The sequence below is a fragment of the Astyanax mexicanus genome, chromosome 15 (genome assembly GCF_023375975.1).
Source record: "Astyanax mexicanus isolate ESR-SI-001 chromosome 15, AstMex3_surface, whole genome shotgun sequence".
Lineage (NCBI taxonomy): Eukaryota > Metazoa > Chordata > Actinopteri > Characiformes > Acestrorhamphidae > Astyanax > Astyanax mexicanus.
In genome coordinates, this window is record NC_064422.1 from 42,666,924 (window position 1) to 42,692,253 (window position 25,330).

The window sequence follows — 25,330 nt, forward strand, 5'->3', positions numbered from 1 at the left end:
CAAATATGCTCTACTCGCTGTATACCTGTAACTCTACCTCTTCACTACTTTACTTTAACTGATGCTCTCAAACACTTTATTAAGAGACAAGAAATTCAAGTAATTAACTCTTGATGAGTTCAGCACAGCTGTTAACTGAAAGCCTGAATTCCAGGTGACTCTACCTCATAAAACTGACTGAGAAAATCCAGCAGAGATGTGCAAAACTCTGAAGAATCTAAAATATAAAACTGAAACAGAAATATTCTGGTTTGTTTAACACTTTTTTGTTCACTAAATATTTCCATATGTTTTTCTTCATAGTTTGGATGAGTTTAGTATTGCAGAACATTTAAAAAATAATGATGAAACTCAAACTTTTGACTAGTAATGTATATGAGTAGGGAATTTCACTGTGTATAAAAGTACAGTGATGTGCAGTATTGTGAATTCATGCACATTAAATGTAATTTTATAAAATGTTTCTTTCCTTTCTAAGAAAAGGAAACCTCTGTTTATGTGTATTTTTGTGCATTCCGATATGTATTAATTAAGCAATTAAATAATAATAATTTAGCATAATTTGGTAACGTTGGTCCTCCTATTGTCTGAATTAGTGTAATTTTTATCACTTAGTTTATACGTTTATTATAGGTTATTGTACATTCGGATGGTAAACTACATTTTTGTGACATTTCAAAAAGCAGTTTGGAAAAAAAGTTAAAGTCAAAATTATCTGTAAATGTATTTTTTACCCATTTGTACCCATCTGGTGTAGTGTAGAAGAATTTTATTTATTTGTTTCCCTTTTTTTCTTTTTTCATCTGAATTCCATGGAAAATAAAACCAGGAATGTTTACTTGATTCTTTAATTTTCCATTTTGTTTGGCAAATTTGCACTATATTGTGAACCCCTTTCTAATAAATGCATTCTTTAAGCATGCATTAGGCTGCACTCATTGCTTTTTAATATTTTTGTATTGAGTAAAACGAAGAATTCTGGACATTTTAAAATAATGAAAATTGGAAAAACAAATGGTTAGTGTAACATTTATTAGTTAAATGTTTGGTAACACTTTACAATAAGGGTACATTAATTAACAGTACTTATTACAGAACATCTTAACTAATTATTAGTTGACACTAGATAATACAGTATTAACCTTTACAATCTCATTTAACTAATGCCTCAATTTATGATTATTTCTATAACATTATGAAGTATTAAAATTTAGGAATGTTTAATAGTGTAGTAACTAGTATTAATTTATAATTATTTCAGACATTATTTACTTTTATTATTATTTACTGTCATAAGTACTGTTATTTGTGACCCTTATTGTAAAGTGTTACCAAATTTTCTGTTTGAGGTTAAATTCCAAAAAATAAATTCTGTAGTTTCCTATCTTTTCATTTCTGCCCTCTATAATCTGAATTTTAGCTAAAATAAAATAAATCTTTACTCAATTCAATTCAAGCTAATTTTCCATATTTGTGTAGTAATAAAAATTTTTTTGTATAATATAATGTATATAATGTATAATATTCAAAGGTGGAAAAAGTACTGAAAATTGTAATTTAGTAAAAGTACCTTTACTTTGCTAAAATTCCCCATCTGAAAATCTACTCGAGTGAAAGTAAAAAAGTACTCAATTTAAAATGTACTTTGAGTAAAAGTTACATAGTTACTTTTAATTATTTGATGTAAAAAAGTGCAAAAAAACATAAATGAATTATTATTAATTAATATATATATAAATTATTATTCCACATAATAATTTGGAGCTTTCAGGCAGTATATGTTCAGACCACCCCATAAAACATTTTCAAAATCGAGTGGTATGGGTTTCTATGATCCATTTTTTTTCTTTACTGTTAAAGTTATGTTCATGTAGGCGACTATAAACCGTATTTTTATAGTTTTACAGTTCATTATTATTTTGCTATTTATAGCAAAGCAAATTACTTGTGTCAAAATGTACTTGGGACATTCCAGGATTTTGGTACATTTCCTGTCCCACCACTTAAATTTCAAATGTACATATCCAAAATATCTAAATGACTATTTTTTTGTGAACAATGTACTTGTTATAAGACAAACTGTAAAATACGGTGGAAAAATAAGCTCCTTAGATATTATTCAAAAGACTGAATACCTTTGGACCACCTCAAAAAATAGCCGTTTTCTCTTGTCCCACACATTGGGTGACCAACTCCTTTGGCAAATTTAACAATTAAAATAAGCTCTAAATAAATGACTTCCTCTTGTAAATTGTTGATATGCATCTCCTTTACTTATGAAAACAACTTCTTTGGTCTACATTGTTTTGCATGTTACAGTTTTTATGCTATTAAGTCGTGTCCCACAACATGCGCTCAACCCTGTTACCATAAGGAATTTTACCTGCAGAGAAAGAGTTACAAATATTACTGTCTACTGGCACAAAGGAAGTGACATCACAAGGACATTTTCTGCCCACATGGCAAGACCAAGAGTAAGTGCTCTAACAATTTTCAAGTTTTTTTTCCAAGTATGTTTCAGTCCAAGTTGTGTGTGTCTCTCAGTGAACTCAACCCTGTTACTCATATTGTAAGACTAATAATGAGTAGAGTCAAAATTTACTTTATATACTTATATAACCATGTTTGTCCTTGATCTTGTATACATAGCTACATTTTACAGTTAGCATCTGATCCTGGGGTAAACCACAACTTAGCCTAGATTTACAACCCTGTTACTCGCAACCCTGTTACTGTAAGTTACCAAATATATTACATAATCTAATTTAAAAAACTGCTTTGATACCTGAGCTTGACGAATCAAACTTTTTGATAGTCGATTACCTGTATTTAATAAATATATGACTAAAAATTATCAAATTGAAGATCAAATTTTCAGAAGTGACCCCCCCTGAAATGTACCAAAATCCTGGAATGTCCCACTTGAGTAAAAGTAAAATGACCTATTTTAAAAACTACTTAAAAAATTACAAATTACTCATAGAATCCACTCAATTACAGTAATGTGAGTAAATGTAATTTGTTACTTTCCACCTCTGATAATATTGTACCATCAGGATCACTATCTCCGTGAGTGTTTTGAGGTATGAGGTTCAGCACAGTCTGAGCATGCTCAGTGAGTCTTTCCACCCCCAGCCCGCTCCCATCTGCTCTTCTTTAGCCACATCTTGAATGTTGTTCTGGATCCTGATCCCGTGTCATAAAACAGACACTTTTCTTCTACTCTCCCTCTCTTGTCTCTTCTCCTCTTTTTTAGCTCCCTCGTTCATTTTTTATCTGTGGCACATGACTGGAAGATGTTTTTATCGTGGAAACGAGAGGAAAGGAGCGAGAGTGGGGGGAGAGAAGAGAATGTTTCCAGCAGCATCTGACACACAGCGTCGTTAAAGAGTCTGAATAATGAAGCTCTAAACGTCGCCATTCCTTCACTCTCTCATTTGTTCCGGTGTCATCCCTCTCTCCGGAGAGGGACGTGTGAAAGTTTGAGACGACTGAAAGCGTCGTTAACTTCGGTCTGCTTCACGCCGGGGACGAACGCACCACTGAAAACACAAGAATTCCTTTAAAAATACTAGTTTACTTGCTCATTCTTTGTTTTATCTAATAAAAAAGTATATTAAAAAATATAGTTTCAGCCATGGATGCATCTTAAAAGTATGCTTAAAGATGTCCTTTCGTTAAAATCCACTTTTTCTTGTTCTTTTATGTGATATACAGTAGGTCTCTCTGAGTTGTTTATGATGCTGCTCTTCATCAACCTCTTCCTCATTGTCTGCAGCAGCTACTAAAAGAAAATATTCCGAAAAAAAAAAAACGAGTCAATCAGGAAAAGCACCGTGTCTGCATCAACCCGTGAATTATTATTCATGCCCCCGCCCACCTCGGCTCGGGACCGCCCACAGGTAGAGCTGAAGCCGGGCAGCGACGCCGTCTCGTCAGATAGGAGCTAAATAACAGCGCTAGGAACAGCATGCAGTTCATTCCTGTGTTATTTGTGCGAATAACACATCAGTGTTTATATACTTTACCCAGTAATTCAGAGCTAAGAAACAAATGGTTAGAATTAGTCTATGGAGGAAAAACACCACCAGCCAAGTACAATTGAGGTGTTTAGATGTTTAGAACAGTTCTGTTTACACTAGTTAAAAGTGAAAATCCAATGAAACCCCGGGGTGGATTTTTACTTTTCGGCCCTGGACTACTCACCTCTGCAAGTGCAAGTAACTATAGGTTTAAATAGGATCTCTGGTGGATTTGGCGTTTTACAGAGACTCTAAGACCAAGACTAGTTCAGTGGCTGAGCTGCGCTTAGCAGGGCATTATTACACATGTTGTAAAGTAACATATGAAATTGCAAAGACTAAAACATGTTCGTCTCGCTGCCCCCTGGTGTTGCAGTGCTGTTCAAAGCCAATCAGAGGCAACGATATGTTTGCATGTATAAATATATTTATTTATGAGCAAGAGCAGAAATCCTATCGTTTTTACCCGTCCACTCCTCCACAGGACTAAAGCAGTGTTATACCGGATCACCGGAGTACTTTTTTTTTCACAAAAACCGCTCACATGGCATTTCTTTTATTCATTTCTTATATTTTGGTCAGCCTTTATTCCATTTATTAAATTCCAGGGTTTGTATGGTCATGAAAAACGTGGAAAAGTCATGGAATTTGAAATTAAAAGTCACGGAAAAGTGGTCTACAATCTTTTGCATTTACATTTATTGATTGAGAAAATCTGTTTTGAGCTAATAAAAAACATCAGCTCAGAATTAATTCAATATTTTAGCTCTACAAACAATGTAGCTCTCAGGATCTGACACAAATATTTTATTATTAAGGATATTTAGGATTCATTTTAGGTCTATTGTAATAAATTTTAATTTTAATATATTTTTTGTAGATGATTTATGATTTTATTGTCCATGTCTGCACTGATGTTTTAAAAATCGTATGTTCATAAAAAAAAAATTGGCTTAAAGGCATGAAAAAATCATGAAAAAATTATATAATGGAAATGTATTGGTTCAAAAAACAGCTCACATGGCATTTCTTTTATTCTAGAGACACAACTAGACATTTTAAAATGAATGAAACAAGAATGGAATAAAAAGAATTTTGAATCAAGGACTTAAAAAAATGTCCTTAAGTGCAGTTGCAAAAAAAACAAAAAAAAAACAAAACTTTATGATGATGATGAAACTGACTCTCATCATGACCGCACCAGAAAAGGAAGAGCAAGAGTTATTTTTATATTTTTATTTTGGTTTGTTTAAAACAAACTACATCACTACATCAGATATATGCACACAATGTATACTACAGTTACGCCTGTCACAATAATTGCAATATCGATTTATCATACAATAAATGAACATGACCTAAAACATTTTTGATAATCGTGATATAATCGTCTGTTGTGTTTATTTGTATGTTTGTTTACATATATAACAGTGAACAGGTGAAGAAATGCGTATTTTATACATGATTCATTCTTGTTTTTGTTGTCTTTAAAAAAAGTGTTTAATTGCTTTTTTTATGCTATTCTGATATATTTATGTCAGTGGCATTTAATAGTGTTAAAATTACAAAAATATTGTGTATCGCAATCATTTCTGGGACAATATATCGTCCACAAAAATAGTCTGTAACACTTCCTATGAACCCTGTACTCATAATGTTTTATACATGCATATAACACATTATATGACAGGCATAATACCTTATAATAACTGTAATTAGCCTGTATAATAACTCATAAGTATTTACCGCAACATTCATAATATACACATTATACACTACAAGTATTTAAGTAAGGGTTTATAAAGAAAGGGCTTGTAATGCCTTATAATATATGTTCATTAGAACATTGCACAATGTAGTGTTGTAATGCACTATAACACATATTTGGTATTTTTTAGTATAATGCTTTATAATATGCAGCTATGATTTCTCAAATTAAGCTTTTATATAAGTGCGTAACACATTATGAAGCCTTATATAGAGTCATTACTGTCGCGACATAATAAAATGTACTTTATGTCTAAAAAGCATATGAAAACTCACTTCACTTAAAGTCAGTAATACCTGTATATAAGGCTTTATAATGTGTTATGCTCTTATATAAAAGATTAATTTGAGGAATCATAGCTGCATATTATAATGCATTATACCAAAATATATACCAAATATGTGTTATAGTGCATTACAACACTTATGAACAGATATTATAAGGCATTATAAGCTCTTTCTTTATAAACCCTTACTTAAATACTTGTAGTGTATAGTATGTATATTACGAATGCTGCAGTAAATACTTATGAGTTATTATACAGGCTTATTACAGTTATTATAAGGTATTATGCATGTCATATAACGCATTATAAAGGCATGTATAATACATTATGAATACAGGGTTCATAGGAAGTGTTACCGACTATTTTTGTGGACGATATATTGTCCCAGAAATTATTGCGATACACGATATTTTTGTAATTTAAGGCTTTTAAATGCCACTGACATAAAGATATCAGAATAGCATAAAAAAGCAATTTAACACTTTTTTTTTAAGACAACAAAAATAATAATTAATCATTTATTGAAATTAGTTTGGGAATTTATAAAATACGTATTTCTTCACCTGTTCACTTTCTTTATAAACCCTTATGCTTGTAGTTTATAATGTGTTATAATGAATGTCGCTTTAAGTACTTATGAGTTATTATACAGGCTTATTACAGTCATTATAAGGTATTATACATGTCATATAAATATAATGCATTATAAATACCAAATTTTGGGGGTTCTGTATTCTGTATTTTCTGTGATCATGCTTCTTTAAAGCTGTTTTGTGACAACACCAGTTGTAAAAAGTTCTATACAAATAAATTTGATTTGATTTGAGTATATGTGTATACAATTCTTTTTACTGGCAAAAAATGCTAAGCGAGAGTATTGCCAAAGAGGACTGTAGTGAAATAGTGCGAGTAATCCATTCAGAAAGAGCTTTATTTGTCAGTAGGAGGGAATAATGTGGAGCAGGCCACCGAGCTGCAGTGATTTATGGGTAGATCTCAGACAGATGCTTGGAGGATCAGAGCGCAGCTGATTAGCCAACACGTTTAGAACCAGATAAATGACTTTCTGTTGCTACTGTGTGTGTGTGTGTGTGTGTGTGTGTGTGTGTGTGTGTGTTTATAATTCCGTTCTTCTCTCTCTCCTCAGAGTTTGCTGTCAGTTCATGATACAGTGGCTCAGAAGAGTTACGAGCCTGAGCTTCCTCCTCTGCCAGACGACATCGACGATGATGAAGATTCAGTGAAAATCATCAGACTCGTCAAGAATAAAGAGCCTCTGGTGAGTTTCTCTCTTTTTTTTTTTTACTATTCTTTTCCGTGCAGATGCACAATCATACATATTAGGGGTGTCACGATTCTCTATATCCTCGATTCGATTTTATTTACGATTTTAGGGTCACGATTTGATTCGATTCTCGATTTTCCCTTTTCTTTTTTTTTTTTGTACAGCAGAGAGGCTTATTTCAAAAGGTGGGCTTGATATAAGTGATGCAAAGTGATACAAGTGATCTGTAATACACCACATTAGGCACTAAAGTGGAAATTTAAATAATTGAATTGAGATATAAATGCAATGCCATCTAGTGGCTTTTTTTGGTAGCAGCAGTGTGCACTATTAAAACAGCAATGTGCAACATAACAAAATAAATAATAAAAAAATACAGGAACAGTCATGTAGAAAATAATAGAACAATTAGAGCCTTAACAAACTGAACTCTATCCTACTATAACAGTTAAACATGAAAAATAAGACTTTAAGACTTTTTCAGTCCCTGAGAATGACAAGTTTTTTTTTTCTTTTATAAAGATATATTATTAACTTTATCTGAGAGAAAGATGCTCCTTAAGAGGTACCAAAACTATTAACATATTTGAGGCTAGACAAAACAACTGTTATTTTTATATTTTTTTAAGTTTTTCTTTAAGATGATGAGAATGTCCATTCTCTGGAGAAAGGGCGGCTCTTTCAGCAGTCACAATACAGCTTCAGTGTGCTTCGCCGTTTGCGTAGCGCGCGTCAATCCTCTTTTTGACTTCGATGCTCGAGACCATGACATAATTTCGATCGATTTTGATGAAATATCGAAATCGTGACACCCCTAATATATATTAACATTAACACACACTTCTTATGGTTCAGCATTTCTTTAGCATCGTGTTTTTTTATAATATATTTTTCTGCCTTAATTCCATTTGAAAATTAATATAACTATTTTCAGGCCTGAATTAGTTTTGGAAAAATAAAAATATCCAGAAAGTTTTGGAAAAGTCACGAAAATTTGCTCCACAAATCTTTGTGTTTCCGTTTATCGACGGAGAAAATCTATTTTAAAGTAACACCATTTTTTTTGGCTTTTTGCCACATTTCACATTTCAGGCTTCAAACGTAATTTTTGTGAAGAATCAACAACAAGTGGAACACAATCGTGAAGTGGAACGAAATTTATTGGATATTTTAAACTTTTTGTTAATCAAGTAGTTCTGTTTAAAGCGCAGGGAGCTGAATACTTTTGCAAGGCACTTTACATCAGCTCAGAGTTAAATCAGTAATTTAGCTCTACAAACAATATAGTTCTCAGGATCTGATGCACATTTTATTATTAAAGATTGTGTGTCAGATTCACTTTACTATAAGTCTACTATAATCAATTTCGTCATAGTTTTAACTGTTTTGTTTTAGTTTAGTTTTGTCCATGTCTGCACTGATGTTTTAAAAATTGTATGTTTATGAACATTTGGCTTGAGGGCCTGAAAAAGCCATGAAAAAATCATATAATGGAAATGTATTGGTTAAAAAGTGTATAAACCCTCTAGTTCCCAAAGTATTCGATATATTGACACCATTCTATTGTAGTAATCTATAGCGCGCTGGTCAGTTCTGCGCCGTGCAGCTTTTAGGGATTTAAGGCGTGTCGTCGAATCTTTGGTATCATGAGGGCACTCAAAAAAATATGCATTGTACAGCTTGAAACACGCAACAGGCATGAACTAATTCTCTTAATTAATCATGGGTGTGGTTAATTTTGGGCATAACGTGAAATAAACCAATCAGTGTGCCAGTCGTCATGCCCTTTAAGAGGCAGGTGAGCTTTGACTTTTGCGCATTCGTATCTTAACAGTGCGGCGGTTTTGTGTGCCTCAGCAGAGACAGATACTGAGCTGCTGGTTCACACTGTGAAGATACACCAGCAGCTCATTTAAGAGAACAGTAATGTTATTTTATTCTTTATTCTGTTTATTGCTGAGTTAAAAGTCAGGTTTGTGCTCTGCAGGTGGGAGCACCTATAGAAATGGACTCTGATTATTGACTGTTGTCTAGGTTCATTTCAGTCATTGGAGAAATTTACCTGAACATACCACAATTCCAAACCATCACAACCATCAGTGTAGATTTATTCCTAAACTCACAAGGCATGAAAATAGACTGGTTGTGGGGTGTAAGATAGCAACAAGCATTGCGACACGCCCTGCACAGTGTGTACGTTAGGCCCCCAGTTTGCGCTGAGCATTTACCACACACTAGTTTTAGCTTGTGCTAAAGGGCAAAAGACAAACGTGCTAGTTGATGCTGACTTGCCACGAACAGTAGGTACAGATCCCTCACTCAGACGAAGTCTGCTGGCTAATCTTGCTGTGTACTGTCTACGGTTCTCAAGCAAAATGATTGAGATGGAGTTTTTTCAACTGATCTATTGGGTGGAGCTCTGGTGCGGGTTGACGGGTGAGGAGTGGTACCAGGGTGGTTTTAAAAATATGGGCTATCTTCAGCAATATATATATATATATATATGGCTCTGGAAACAAAACAAGGGACCACTCCAGTTTCTGAATCAGTTTCTCTGATTTAGCTATATCTCCCAAATTCCAAATAAAAATATTGTCATTTAGAGCATTTATTTGCAGAAAATGAGAAATGGCTGAAATAACAAAAAAGATGCAGAGCTTTTAGACCTCAAATAATACAAAGAAAACAAGTTCATATTCATAACGTTTTAAGAGTTCAGAAATCAATATTTGGTGGAATAATCCTGTTTTATAATCACAGTTTTCTTTCATGCATCTTGGCATCATGTTCTCCTCCACCAGTCTTACACACTGCTTTTGGATAACTTTATGCTGCTTTACTCCTGGTGCAAAAATTCAAGCAGTTCAGTTTGGTGGTTTGATGGCTTGTGATCATCCATCGTCCTCTTGATTATATTCCAGGGGTTTTTATATATATATATATATATATATATATATATATATATATATATATATATATATATATATATACACACACTTTCAGCTCACAGAACAACGTTACATATATCCTCTTTTTCCGGAGTGACCACACATCCTCCACCCTTGGACATTAAAGCATTCCATGCCAACTCACACACACACACACACACACACTCTCTTACACACACACACTCTCTTACACACACACACACACACACACTGCCCTACAAACTACGCAAGACCTTCCTCCAGAACCTCAGTAGGCAGCAGTGTGTGTGTGTTTCCTCACGCCTGTCAATCATTCTCCCCTGTGATTATTGGCCGGCCCTTTTCTTCTGGGCGTCTTAGGCCCCGCCCTCCTTTGATCTGGTTCATGTGTGAACTCTCCTGTTCCAAATGGGTCTTTATTTTCACTTCGCGGTCACCGCCGTCCCCCCTCTCTGGCTCCAGGCCCGGGGCCACACCTAACGGAGGAAGCCGGCGGGTTGCGACACCTACAGGCATTGTGGGAATTGTAGTCATGTTTCTCAGTAATGGGTACCTTTGCACTTCCCCAGTTTTCCCAGTTTTGACAGTTTCTGGAATGTCCTCTATTTTAGCCTGAAGCTAACGTAAGCTCTCGCGCTCTCACAGACCATAATGTCTTTTAGACTATAGAGGAAAAGGTAATTACGCCTCTCTCCCGCTCGTACGCAGTGTTGTGGTGTTAGTTGTTGTGGTGCGTTTGTGCGTCGTAGTCTCGGAACGATCTGGACGGAGGCCTGCAGTGTATGATGGGAAGGAGTTCAGCTCAGACGGTCAGAGTTTGCAGACTTTCGCATCTGTGGCTTTACTGCAGTAAATCAAATTACAGAGTCCGAGTGCTCTGGTCTTGTTTGCTGTTCTTTAAAATAAGGGTTTATGGGAAATGTGATGCACTATAATATGGACAAACGTTTTGGGACACCTGCTCTATTTACTGTTTCTTCTAAAGCCAGCGTCTGTGAAAGATTTCAGTTTCAATTCTGATTCAATTCTGATACAAAACACCTGTAACACTTTATTTGGTAACACTTCATTTTAAGGAACACAAACTAGGCGCTTATTAATGTCTTATTATTTGCTTAATAAAGCCTTAATTAGACATTTGTAAATTATTTATTCACTACTTATTAGGCTTTCTTCTGTGTTATAAGTGTTATTGGTGCTTAATTAGGGGTCTGTTATGTGGAAATTATTAATAATGGCAGTATTAGTTCTTATCATAGACTGTGTATAGCTGGACAGAACATCGTCTCTCAAAAGTGAAGCCACCACAGGTCGGGCGCCCCCTGCTGTTCGGTTGCAGAAAGCTGTGTAACCCCACCCATCCCCATAGGTTTCAATGGCAAAACAGACAATTTTCAATCATGTTTTTTTTTCTAATATACTGATATTCTACCTCCATTATTTAAATGTAGCAGCTAGTGTAACCTCTGCTTATATTGTCAAATTTTTATATCCCCACAGAATTCGTTTTTAAAACGTTATTCAGCTCTATTCAAAAAAGATGTGGTTATTGTAAAAGGGCTGGTTATGGGCGGGACCAATAATAGACCGCCAGCTCCGCTCCGCTCGGCTCTGCAGCCTGTGACCTCGAGGCAGCCCTCAGGGGCGGGGTTATTCAAATGAGTAGGCTGTCTCTCCACAATCTTTCTCCCTCCTCTGGTCTCTACTGCGCAGACTCGGGTTTCGATATCGCCAACATGGCGGAAGATTTTAGCTTCATTTTCATTGAATGAATGGGAACTGAGACACGGCGTCCATCTTTTTTTACAGTCTCTGATTCTTATAATGCACAATAAACAGTTATGTTACATCTAACAAAATAAAACCGCTTGAATTCAATAGAGAATAAATGTGCTAAAATGTGTTTTCTGTTTTTAGTGATTTAAAAACAAATTAAGTTTGTATTAGCTAAATTGTGATGGAGATTGACTTATTAAAATATTTATTCAGTTCTTTTTAATGTCTGATTAGTGATGAACAGAACCTTACTTTAGAATATGGTACACATCTTGGTCTATTAGTGAGTTATTAACCCCTTATTAACTCTTAATAAACCCCAGCACAGCCATAACCTTGCCAAACTCACATAGAACTCACGAACTGCTGCCAGGTATAATAATACTAATAACATGTAGAATTAGCTAATAGTTAATAATGCTTAATAATCTAATCTGCTTAACAGCGTGCTAACTATAATAACTGTTTTTTGTGCACTATAAGAACTGAAAGAACTAATACAGCCATTATTAATCATTACCGTAATCCACATAATAGACCCCTAACTAAGCACCAATAACACTAAAGCCAAATAAAGGAAGTGAGTAAATAATGTATAAATGTCTAATAAAGGCTTTATTAAGCAAATAATAAGACATTAATAAGCGGCTAATTTGTGTTTCTTAAAATAAAGTGTTACCAAAACGACAAATTAGGGCTGTGTTTTGGCAAGAACTTGGGCAGTAGCGTATTCTTCACTAAGGCTGGGTGCAGCAACATTAGCATTAGCATTAGCCGCTAACCACAGCGCTAGATCTTTTGTCATTCAGAAGTGAGTACAGTATATTGGACTGTAGTCTGCATGTAATTTGCTTTAACATGCTTTAAACATGACGGCTACAGTCTACGGTATACTCACCTCTGAACAATGAAAGAGCTAACACTTTTAGCGTGGTTAGTGGCTAACGCTAATGCTGCTCCAGCAGTGCTTACTGGGGTTAGCAGCAGGCTACAGTCCGATAATAATACTCACCTATGAACAGGGAAATAGCGGTTAGTGATTAGTGGCTAATGCTAATACTGCTTCAGCCTTAGTGCTGGAGAAACTTCAATGAAAGCTCCTGTATAACTCTGTACTTCAGTGGAGTGGCTTTACTGCTCCTTAATACCTGATTGTTACAATTTATACATGAGGCGCACTGATGATTTTTGGGAAAATTAAAGGATTTTAAGTGCACCTTAAGCCCTATCTGGATGGGATTAGTTTCTCAGGGGGTTCTTTGTTAATTTTCTCTTTTATGGAGGATCCTCTGTGATTTTATTCCTGTCCAGAACGACCATGTACGTGTTTTTTTTTTCTCAGACATGTGAGAAAATTACAGGCTGAATTATCTACTTTTTTTCTGAACTCTTTTTCGTGGTCCTTCAGTAATTTTAGTCCCGTCCGGACGCACATCTCTGAGTTTTGTCTCCTTGCTTTTAAAAAAATAGCTATTAGTCTGCTTTTGCGCACCGTTATTACAATTTGGGCGCACACGTTTCCATGGTAATCCATGTGAAAGCAACAGTGAGTGGAAATGGAGGAGCTACTGAACGCCGCGATGTCATGTGACCGAGAAAAAAGGCCAAAAAACTCACTGGTCCTCCTGTTTTTTTCAGTCACAGTCTGGATGCAGGAGTTTTATCACTGAGTAGCAGTGTGAAATATAGGGATTTATAGTGCAAGAAATACATTAATAATTTGACATAATCAGAATTAGACGACCTGAACTAATGGGTTCAATAATCAGAACCCTGCACACTTTACTCCCTTTACTTCCCTTCCCCTCCTGCTGAATTGCGGCGGGGTCTGCCGTTAGCATCTGCCGTTAGCATGCGTCGCTCTGCGCGTCTGATTCATCCGTTAGTGTAATGGTGATTAGTCGCGTGGATCGGATTCGGTAGCACTGATTAATTGCTATCATTTTTCAGAGCATGACATCACGCAGCGTCTCGGAGTAATGAAGGGAGGGAGGGGGCGGGAGTTCAGGGACGGACCCAAATACACACACACACTCTGAGACACACACACTCCAACACACACACACACGCACACATACACACATGAAATACACACACATACACACTTCCCTTGGTAACCTTAGCCTTCTGATTTATTAGCACAAATGGCAGGATAGAATAATTGGGTTTGGAAGAGTTTGAGCATGCACACACACACTTTGACACACAATACACACACATAGTACACTCACACACACATATACACACACACACACACACACACACACAATGGACACACACACACACTTAGGCACACATGTTGGGCAGAGAGCGAGCAGTGAGTCCAGTGAAGGATTTTATTGAAAGAATGTGCTGTTTTGGATAATGTTACCGAGGCTCACGATGGAAGTAAAAGACTGTGTGTGTGTGTGTCTTTCTGTCTGTGTGTCTTTCACTCTGTGTGTGTGTGTGTGTTTACTGCTCGACGTTGAAATACTGAGTCCTACATAGATTTTCAGACTGACTAATAGGAGAACAGTAGACAGTGCGGCGGGTTGCCAGCATGGGGATTTGGCGGGTGTATCTCTGGCCAGCGCTGCGTATCGTACACTTGAAGTGGAGCTAGCCCAAGAAATATTTAATGCCTAAATTGAGAAGTCTGTGTAGTAGTTCTGCGACTTAATTTAGTGCTCATCTTTAAAAACATGCCAGCTAATGATCTATATCTCCTGCAGCTGGATTCATATCCTCCCTTTACTCCTAGCTTTTCTCATAATGCTGTATCTCCCTGCTCCTGCTGCGCTCCCGTCACGAAGAAATCCAGCTTTAAAGTGTTCTTTTATAAGGACTTGCTAAAGTATTCATACCTATTGAACTTTTTTTTTTTTTTCACATTTTCTAATGTTACAACCACAAACGTACCCTATTTTTTGCACTATAAGGTACATCGGATTATAAAACATAGTTTTAATCCGGTGTACCTTATAGCGCCAAAAATAGGGTAAGTTTGTGGTTAATAATCTTCTTTTATAAGTCTATATGTATTTTCTGAAGGAAAGTATACAGTACTTATTTTTTGAGGAAAGTATACAGTACTTATTTTCTGTAGGAAAGTATACAGTATTTATTTTTGGAAGGAAAGTATACAGTACTTTTTTTCTGTAGGAAAGTATACAGTACTTATTTTCTGAAGGAAAGTATACAGTACTTATTTTTGGAAGGAAAGTATACAGTACTTATTTTCTGAAGGAAAGTATACAGTATTTATTTTTGGAAGGAAAGTATACAGTACTTTTTTCTGTAGGAAAGTATACAGTACTTATTTTCTGTAGGAAAGTATACAGTATTTATTTTTGGAAGGAAAGTATACAGTATTTATTTTTGGAAGGAAAGTATACAGTACTTAATTTTTGGAAGGAAAGTATACAGTATTTATTTTTGGAAGGAAAGTATACAGTACTTTTTTTCTGAAGGAAAGTATACAGTACTTATTTTCTGAAGGAAAGTATACAGTATTTATTTTTGGAAGGAAAGTATACAGTACTTATTTTTTGAAGGAAAGTATACAGTACTTTTTTCTGTAGGAAAGTATACAGTACTTATTTTTTGAAGGAAAGTATACAGTACTTATTTTTTTGAATGAATGCAGTACTTATTTTTTGAAGGAAAGTATACAGTACTTTTTTCTGTAGGAAAGTATACAGTACTTATTTTTTGAAGGAAAGTATACAGTTCTTACAGTACAGTCTGCATGTTTACCATGTTAAAACAAAACAAGCTACATGGGACGAACCGCTAGCTAATATCGACCTGGCTTACTGGAACACTCAGGGTTCCTCTGTGTAGCGCTATCGGCAAGCGTTAGCCGCTAACCATGGCTAGTGTTTAGGTGTAATGCTAATACTGCTGCTCCCAGCCTTAGTATTAATCTGGAATTTCTAAACTTACTGTAAATGAACAAAAACACTTTACTCACTCAAATAAACAGTTTTCAGAAGAGACTAAAGGACGAAAATTATCAGGGGACCACAGAGTTTAGCGAAAAACAGTAGATAATTCTTGCAATAGCCTGCAATTTTCTCAGAGGACGTCTGAGAATAAAAAAAATCGTTCTGGACAGGAATAAAATCACAGAGGACCCCCTGTGACTAACTAAACCCGTCCGGATAGGGCAGGGGTGTCCAAACTACGGCCCGCGGGCCATTTGCGGCCCGTTTCCTTTTTTGGAGCGGCCCGCGAGGTATTTTAGAAATAGAATGAAAGTTAGCCCGCTGTTAAGCAGGTTTTTATAATGTGAGATTCAAAGTTTGAACGCTAGGTGTCAGAAACGGGCCAAAGAGTCTAAAGGCGGAGAGGGTGCGCATTTCTAGCGCAAAAAAACGGGCCAAAGAGTCTAAAAGCGGCGAGAGTGCGCATTTCTAGCGCAGAAAAACAGCAAAGAGTCTAAAAGCGGAGAGAGTGCGCAGTTGTAGCAGAGAAAATGGGCCAAAGAGTCTAAAAGCGGAGAGAGTGCGCATTTCTAGCGCAGAAAAACGGGCCAAAGAGTCTAAACGTTTTCTTAATTAAGAAGTTTAATATTAAGAGACATCATGAAATGAAACATCAATTTGAAAAATCTTAGTTTACACAACATTGTCAAAGATAAAGATAGTAAGTCAAGTAAAATGGTGTGTAAATGAAATAATTAGGAAAAAGTATTATTTAAAGTGGTATATTTCATTATTTGTTTTATTAAAGAGTCTGTGGCCCGTGACTTCAAATATATTTCCCCTTCTGACCCCCAACAAAAAAAGTTTGGAGACCCCTGGGATAGGGCTTTATAGTTCAGAAGTACAGTAGTCTGACCAGTTTTCTTAGTTTTCTCCCTCTTCTTCTGCTTTGCTGGTTTGGGTGTTTTTGTACAGGCAGGCTCCCCACTCAAGTCTATAACCTCCTGTTTTTGCCTGTTTTCTCGATCACTGACATCCTTCAGTGGCAGTTTATCATGCTGCCCGTCCGCCAGCTGCTTTGAGACGATGCCCAGGCTGAGTTTGAGTTTTACGCAGTACAGGACCGTCACAGCGTGGGCGTCTGAGCCCCTCTGCCACCCACCGTGCCGTAACCCCGCCGCGTCACCGCCGTGAGGAGCTTCCATCTGTAATCAATGATATCCATCCCCTCAATCTGCCACCCGCGTATACGTGCCATCCCCGCCAGCGCTTTCCAAACACTCATCAAAGCCTTCCACTCGCCAGCCTGCCGTGTAATGGCCCTCACCCCGGGCTCTGTTTACACAAGAGCCACATGAAAATATTTGCTTGTTTAGGTTCCAGTTTTCTATCGAACGTTTAGCAGAAATCTTGCTTTTCTAACTCGAACACAATGTGTTTTGGACCGTAATCTGAGAATTTACAGTTTCAACTTCTAGACGGCCACAGATTTATCTTTTCCAGGCTGAGTGGTGAGGCTGGAGATGAAGTTCTAGAGTTTCATGCACTTTGCTGGCTTTTATTTCAAGAAGAGCAGATTTTTTGATTGATTGACTATAGCAGGACACTTTTAAATGAGCAATAAAAGGAGCAATCATTAAGAGTTTTAAATAGACATGCACTGAATGTTCTAAAACTAAAAATATTATTCCGACTTGCTTTAAGTAATATTAGATTGATTTTTCTCCCCGAATTTTACATGTCCATTTAGAACTCCCCTCCTATCACTAGTGATGCCCCAACACACCAGAAGGGTGAAGACTAGCACACGCCTCCTCCGATACATGTGAAGTCAGACTCTGCCTCTTTTTGAGCTAAGCTGCCGAGTAGCCTCACAGCGCTAACGCTCGGAGGAAAGCACAGCAGCGACTCGGTTCTGATACATCAGCTCACAGACGCAGCCTTGTGCTGATCCACATCACCCTAGGAGTGATGAGGGGAGAGAGCGCCATCTGCTGTACCCATCCAGAGAGAGAGCAAGGCCTATTGTGCAATCTCAGGGCTCCGGCAGCTGATGGCAAGCTGCATGACCGGGATTCGAACCAGCGATCTCCCGATCATAGTGTTTGCAGCGCTTTAGACCGCTGGACCACTCAAAGCCCAAATAATATTATAGTTTTTAACATTATTATTTATTGTCCTACACTCTACTGTCTTTTATTTAAAGGGGACATATTATGCAAAACATACTTCTTGCATCATTTTTTATTTTTTGTTTTGTGTAAATCAGCTAAAACAGTTTTCAAGCTCTCAGGAATCAGAGTGTAATGGCTAGGGGCCGGCCGAGTGCTTCTTCGGCCGCCAGGGGGAGGTCTTGAGCCCCTAATCAGACCTGATCCACTCCACCTGGGTTTGCCCCTATATAAACCCTGAGATTCAGGTCCTCGGGGCTGGATCTTTGAAGCTCGTGGGAGCGAATCTATGCCGGTTTCTAGACCGAGCCTCTGCTCTTTTTCCCCTTCTCTTCCTGCTATCCCTTTGGAGAGAGTATGATCCAGCACCGCTGGCATACTCCTCCCGCATAAGTAGCTTCCTCTGTCCCTTTATATCTCGAGTGTGGTGTAGTCGTGTTGTGCGGTGTGCTCCGCGGCTAACCCCCCTTTCTCTCGGGTCTGTGTGTCTGTGTTTGTGTGTGTGTGGTAGCCGCTGCGAGGCGCGCGGTGTGCTCACCTTTTCTCTCCCCTCGCTGTTCCTCTTCTCTCTGGTGGAGCAGCGTTTAATCCAAAAGCACCCCAATTCACTTCTTTGTTTAGTTTGGAAGCTCTTTTGTTTTTACCTCGCGCCATAAGAGGTAGCCGTTAGCTTCCGCGGCGAGTCTTGTTTACATTCTCCCCCACTATTTCACTCACGCTAGGCGTGGCTTTGTTTTGCACCCGTTTTCGTCCTCCGCCCGTTTTCGTTGCTCCGCCCCTTTCGGCGGAGGCTCTAAGGGCGAATAAAGCGGCCGCATCCCAATCCGCTCGCTGGTGCAGCGGTTAGAGCACTGGGCTGCGACCGCGACAGCCTGGGTTCGATCCCCGCGTGGAGCGGGGTTTAATAAGGACATATATATATATATATATATATATATATATATATATATATATATATATATTTATATATATATATATATATAAATAAATATATTTATATCTATATATACATACATACATATATATACATATAATTTTATTATTATAATATTATATATCCTATTAATATATATTTATGTATATTAATGATTATATATAATTAATTATTATTATTATTATCATTATTTCCCTTTTTTCTTGAGTTTACCTGCTTTGAGATCTACTGTTCTGCCACTGGGTTCTACAACTCTCTGGGCTGGAGTGCCACCTATCTGTAGCACTCCAACCCATTACAGAAAGATCCAGCCCCAAACATGGATCCAGCAGAACAGTTGGATCTCGAGCAGGTAAAAATTGCCCTGGGGAACCAGGGGGTGGCAATAGGGAAGCATGAGCAGACCCTGCAGCAGATCTTAGCCCAGCTGCAGGGTCTGACGGCTAGGCTGGCCCGGAACCCACCCCCAACCATTCAACCAGTTCCCCAGGGGCCGGACCCTGTTCTGGCAGAGCAGCCTGTGGCGGCTGCACCCCCCTCTGCACATTTAGTTGAGCCACCGTTACCGGCTCCCATGCGCTACGGGGGCGAGCCAGGGGGCTGTAGGGGTTTCCTCCTACAGTGCTCGCTGGCTTTCGAGCTACAACCCTCCCGCTTTCAGTCGGAGCGGGCCAAGGTGGCATACATCGTCTCCCTCCTCACCGGACAGGCATTAGCGTGGGCAACCCCAGTATGGGTACACCAGCCGGGTGTTTGCACCACAGCTATGCTGTTCGCGGAAGCTCTTTCGCGAACATTTGACCTTCCGGTTCGAGGAGAGGAGGCGGGGGCCCGCCTCCTGAACCTGCGTCAGGGTAGGAGGTCGGTGTCTGAGTATGCCATCGAGTTCCGTACGCTCGCGGCTGAAAGTGGGTGGAACGCTAGTGCGCTCGCTAGCACATTCCATCACGGGCTCAATGAGGATCTCAAGGATGAGCTCGCCCATCGCGACTCACCAACTACACTTGATGACCTCATTGAGCTCACCCAGAGGCTGGATAACCGCCTAAGGGAGCGGTATAGGGTACGGACTGGGGATGGACCCCCCAGTCCTACAGGTAATAGAGGGCGGCCCGTGCAGTTGAGGCACACGCGCCTCTCGCAAGAGGAGCGAGACACCCGCATGCGAGACGGCAGGTGCCTCTATTGCGGGACAGCAGGGCACCAACGCACCGACTGTCCACAGTTGGTGTTGAAACGCCAGCATCCGTTAGGGGGTGAGGAACCCCTAACGGACCGACCCGGGTTCCCTCGGACTACAGGGGTTTTCCTCAACGCCACTCTGGCATGTGGGGACTCTGAGGTCCGCCTGCCCGCCTTCCTGGATTCAGGAGCGGCGGGTAACTTCCTGGACGCAGCCACAGCCAGGAAGCTAGCCTTGCCGCTGGTCCGTCTGAGGGAGCCCCTGCCTATAGAGGCAATTGACGGGCGGTCCCTGGAGCCAGGGATGGTGTCACATCAAACACGTCCCCTCACACTGCGAGTCGGGTCGCACTCTGAACAGATCACGCTGTTCATCATCAGCGCCCCTGACTTGCAGCTGGTTCTGGGATTCCCCTGGCTCCAGAGGCATAACCCCCATGTCGACTGGCTGTCCCGGTCAGTGTTGGCATGGGGGCCCGCCTGTCGGACCTCCTGCCTCCAGCCTTCCCAAGCCCCCAGAGGCACAAACCTCGATCCTGAGGCTGCTGACCTTTCCCGAGTGCCCACCGACTACCATGACCTCGGGGAGGTGTTCAGCAAAAAGAAGGCCCAGATACTGCCCCCCCACCGCCCCTGTGACATGGCCATCGACCTTCTCCCTGGAACTAGTCCCCCCAGGGGAAGGTTGTTCTCCCTGTCAGGCCCCGAGCGCCGGGCGATGGAAGAGTATATTCAGGAGGCTCTGGCCCTGGGTTTCATTCGACCCTCTTCCTCCCCGGCCGGCGCCGGCTTTTTCTTTGTAGGGAAGAAGGATGGGGGTTTGAGGCCCTGTATAGACTACAGAGGCCTCAACAAAATAACGGTTAAAAACCGTTACCCCCTACCCCTTATGTCGTCCGCCTTCGAGGCACTGCAGCAGGCCACCATCTTCACTAAGTTGGACCTGCACAGTGCCTATAATCTAGTTAGGATCAAGGCGGGCGACGAATGGAAGACGGCGTTCATCACCCCCTCTGGGCACTATGAGTACCTAGTTATGCCCTTCGGGTTGATGAACGCCCCCGCTGTCTTCCAGGGGTATATTAATGAGGTGCTCCGGGAGGCGTTGGACAGGTACGTGTTCGTTTACCTGGACGACATACTCGTGTATAGTCGTTCGGTAAATGAACACGTCACCCATGTCCGACGTGTGCTCCAGCTACTCCTAGAGAACCACCTCTACGTCAAACTGGAGAAGTCCGAGTTCCATGTGCAGACGGTGTCCTTCTTGGGATTCGTGGTGTCCCATAACACCCTGCACATGGACCCCACCAAGGTCAAGGCAGTCGAGAGCTGGCCCCAACCCACCTCAGTACGCCTGGTCCAGCGCTTCCTGGGCTTTGCTAATTTTTTCCGGCGGTTCGTCCGGAACTTTAGCACTGTGGCCGCCCCACTGACCGCCCTGACCAGGAAGACCTCAGGGCGGTTCACCTGGACCACAGAAGCCCAGGAGGCATTTGATGCAATCAAGAACCTGCTGACCAGGCCGCCAGTTCTCCGACTGCCTGACCCTGGACTCCCATTTGTCGTGGAGGTGGACGCCTCTGAAGTAGGCGTGGGTGCGGTCTTGTCCCAGCGGGCGGGGCTGGATGGCCGACTGCACCCATGTGCCTACTATTCCCACCGTCTGACCCCTGCCGAGCAGAGGTATGACGTGGGAGATAAGGAGCTCCTGGCGGTAAAGCTCGCCCTAGAAGAGTGGAGGCACTGGCTTGAGGGGGCCGAACACCCCTTTCTGGTCTGGACAGACCACAAAAACCTGGCCTACATCCAACAGGCCAGGCGCCTAAATCCACGCCAGGCCAGATGGGGGTTGTTTTTTACCCGGTTTGATTTCATTTTGTCATACCGCCCTGGATCCAAGAACATCAAACCGGACGCCCTCTCTCGCCAGTGGGAACCCCTTCCTCTCCTAGGCGAGCCCTCCACCGTTTTACCTCCAGCCAGGATCCTGGCGCCCCTTCGGTGGGGACTCTTGGACGCCATCAGACGGGCCCAAGAGACAGATCCTGGTCCAGAGAATGGCCCACCAGGTCGGGATTATGTACCTCCCTCCCTCAGGAAAAGGGTACTCACCTGGGGACACTCCTCACCTCAGGTCGCACATCCAGGGGTCACACGCACGCTCGAGTTCCTGCGGCGCCAGTTTTGGTGGCCCAGCATGGAAAAAGACGTGCGTGCCCACGTGGCCGCCTGTGTGACATGTGCGCAGGGTAAGGACCCCAGAACCAGGCCCACGGGTCTACTGCACCCTCTAGCAGTCCCCTCACGTCCCTGGTCACACCTGTCCATGGACTTTATCACGGGGTTGCCCCTATCTCGGGGCAACACCGTGATATTAGTCATTGTGGACAGGTTTTCCAAGGCTGGTCGCTTTGTGGCCCTGCCCAAGCTACCAACCGCGCAGGGGACTGCAGAGGTGCTGCTGGACCAGGTGGTCCGCATCCACGGACCACCCGCTGACATCGTGTCGGACCGTGGGGTGCAGTTCACCAGCCGGTTCTGGGGGGCCTTTTGCCGCTTACTGGGGGCTGAGGTCAGTCTGTCCTCGGGGTTCCACCCCCAGTCCAACGGGCAGACAGAGAGGGTCAACCAGGACCTGGAACGGACCCTCCGCTGTCTGGCGTTGGCGGCCCCGTCTACCTGGTCAGACCAACTGAGGTGGGCGGAGTATGCCCATAATACGCTCTGGCACTCGTCCCTAGGGATGTCACCCTTCGAGTGCCAGTTCGGTTATGCTCCGCCTGCCTTCCCCGGACAGGAGACGGTAACGGGAGTGCCTTCAGCCGACTAGACGGTTAACCGTTGTCGCCGGGCTTGGAGAAGGGCTCGGGCCGCCCTTTTGTCTGCCCGGGCGATGCAGAAGCGTCACGCAGACAAGAGGCGGAGGCCTGCGCCCTCCTATCGGGTCGGACAACGGGTCTGGCTCTCGGCCAAGGACATCCCACTGCGGGGCAGCCCACGCAAGCTGGCTCCACGGTACCTGGGACCCTTCAAGGTAGTGCGCCGGATCAATCCGGTGTCCTACCGCCTCGCCCTGCCCCCTGCCATGAGGGTACACCCGACCTTCCACGTGTCCCGCCTGAGACCCTACCTCTGCTCCGTTGGTCGTGCCTCTCCCCCCGGACCCCGTGTCGTGGGTGGTGCCCCGGCCTACACTGTCCGCCGGCTCCTGGACTCCCGTCGGGTGCGCGGGAGCCTCCAGTACTTGGTGGATTGGGAGGGCTATGGGCCGGAGGAACGGTCCTGGGTGCCCTCCAGGTACATCTTGGACCCCGATCTGGTTAGGGCCTTCCGGCGGGACCGTGCGGCGGGTTTAGGGCCGTCGGGTGCCGCCCCTCGGAGGGGGGGTCCTGTAATGGCTAGGGGCCGGCCGAGTGCTTCTTCGGCCGCCAGGGGGAGGTCTTGAGCCCCTAATCAGACCTGATCCACTCCACCTGGGTTTGCCCCTATATAAACCCTGAGATTCAGGTCCTCGGGGCTGGATCTTTGAAGCTCGTGGGAGCGAATCTATGCCGGTTTCTAGACCGAGCCTCTGCTCTTTTTCCCCTTCTCTTCCTGCTATCCCTTTGGAGAGAGTATGATCCAGCACCGCTGGCATACTCCTCCCGCATAAGTAGCTTCCTCTGTCCCTTTATATCTCGAGTGTGGTGTAGTCGTGTTGTGCGGTGTGCTCCGCGGCTAACCCCCCTTTCTCTCGGGTCTGTGTGTCTGTGTTTGTGTGTGTGTGGTAGCCGCTGCGAGGCGCGCGGTGTGCTCACCTTTTCTCTCCCCTCGCTGTTCCTCTTCTCTCTGGTGGAGCAGCGTTTAATCCAAAAGCACCCCATTTCACTTCTTTGTTTAGTTTGGAAGCTCTTTTGTTTTTACCTCGCGCCATAAGAGGTAGCCGTTAGCTTCCGCGGCGAGTCTTGTTTACATTCTCCCCCACTATTTCACTCACGCTAGGCGTGGCTTTGTTTTGCACCCGTTTTCGTCCTCCGCCCGTTTTCGTTGCTCCGCCCCTTTCGGCGGAGGCTCTAAGGGCGAATAAAGCGGCCGCATCCCAATCCGCTCGCTGGTGCAGCGGTTAGAGCACTGGGCTGCGACCGCGACAGCCTGGGTTCGATCCCCGCGTGGAGCGGGGTTTAATAAGGACATATATATATATATATATATATATATATATATATATATATATATATATATATATATATATATATAAATAAATATATTTATATCTATATATACATACATACATATATATACATATAATTTTATTATTATAATATTATATATCCTATTAATATATATTTATGTATATTAATGATTATATATAATTAATTATTATTATTATTATCATTATTTCCCTTTTTTCTTGAGTTTACCTGCTTTGAGATCTACTGTTCTGCCACTGGGTTCTACAACTCTCTGGGCTGGAGTGCCACCTATCTGTAGCACTCCAACCCATTACAGAAAGATCCAGCCCCAAACATGGATCCAGCAGAACAGTTGGATCTCGAGCAGGTAAAAATTGCCCTGGGGAACCAGGGGGTGGCAATAGGGAAGCATGAGCAGACCCTGCAGCAGATCTTAGCCCAGCTGCAGGGTCTGACGGCTAGGCTGGCCCGGAACCCACCCCCAACCATTCAACCAGTTCCCCAGGGGCCGGACCCTGTTCTGGCAGAGCAGCCTGTGGCGGCTGCACCCCCCTCTGCACATTTAGTTGAGCCACCGTTACCGGCTCCCATGCGCTACGGGGGCGAGCCAGGGGGCTGTAGGGGTTTCCTCCTACAGTGCTCGCTGGCTTTCGAGCTACAACCCTCCCGCTTTCAGTCGGAGCGGGCCAAGGTGGCATACATCGTCTCCCTCCTCACCGGAAAGGCATTAGCGTGGGCAACCCCAGTATGGGTACACCAGCCGGGTGTTTGCACCACAGCTATGCTGTTCGCGGAAGCTCTTTCGCGAACATTTGACCTTCCGGTTCGAGGAGAGGAGGCGGGGGCCCGCCTCCTGAACCTGCGTCAGGGTAGGAGGTCGGTGTCTGAGTATGCCA

The 25,330-nt window shown here is 42.0% G+C and overlaps 1 protein-coding gene across 3 annotated transcripts in view; it reads left to right on the plus strand.

Moving 5' to 3' along the window:
- Positions 1-25,330, plus strand: part of mpp7a (MAGUK p55 scaffold protein 7a) — a 272,588-nt gene that overhangs the window by 106,171 nt on the left and 141,087 nt on the right. For all 3 annotated transcript variants that reach the window (XM_049464563.1, XM_022670298.2, XM_022670297.2), the window contains exon 6: positions 7,224-7,355. In XM_049464563.1, coding sequence (XP_049320520.1) covers positions 7,224-7,355 — 132 coding nt within the window. The remainder of the gene's footprint in view (positions 1-7,223; positions 7,356-25,330) is intronic.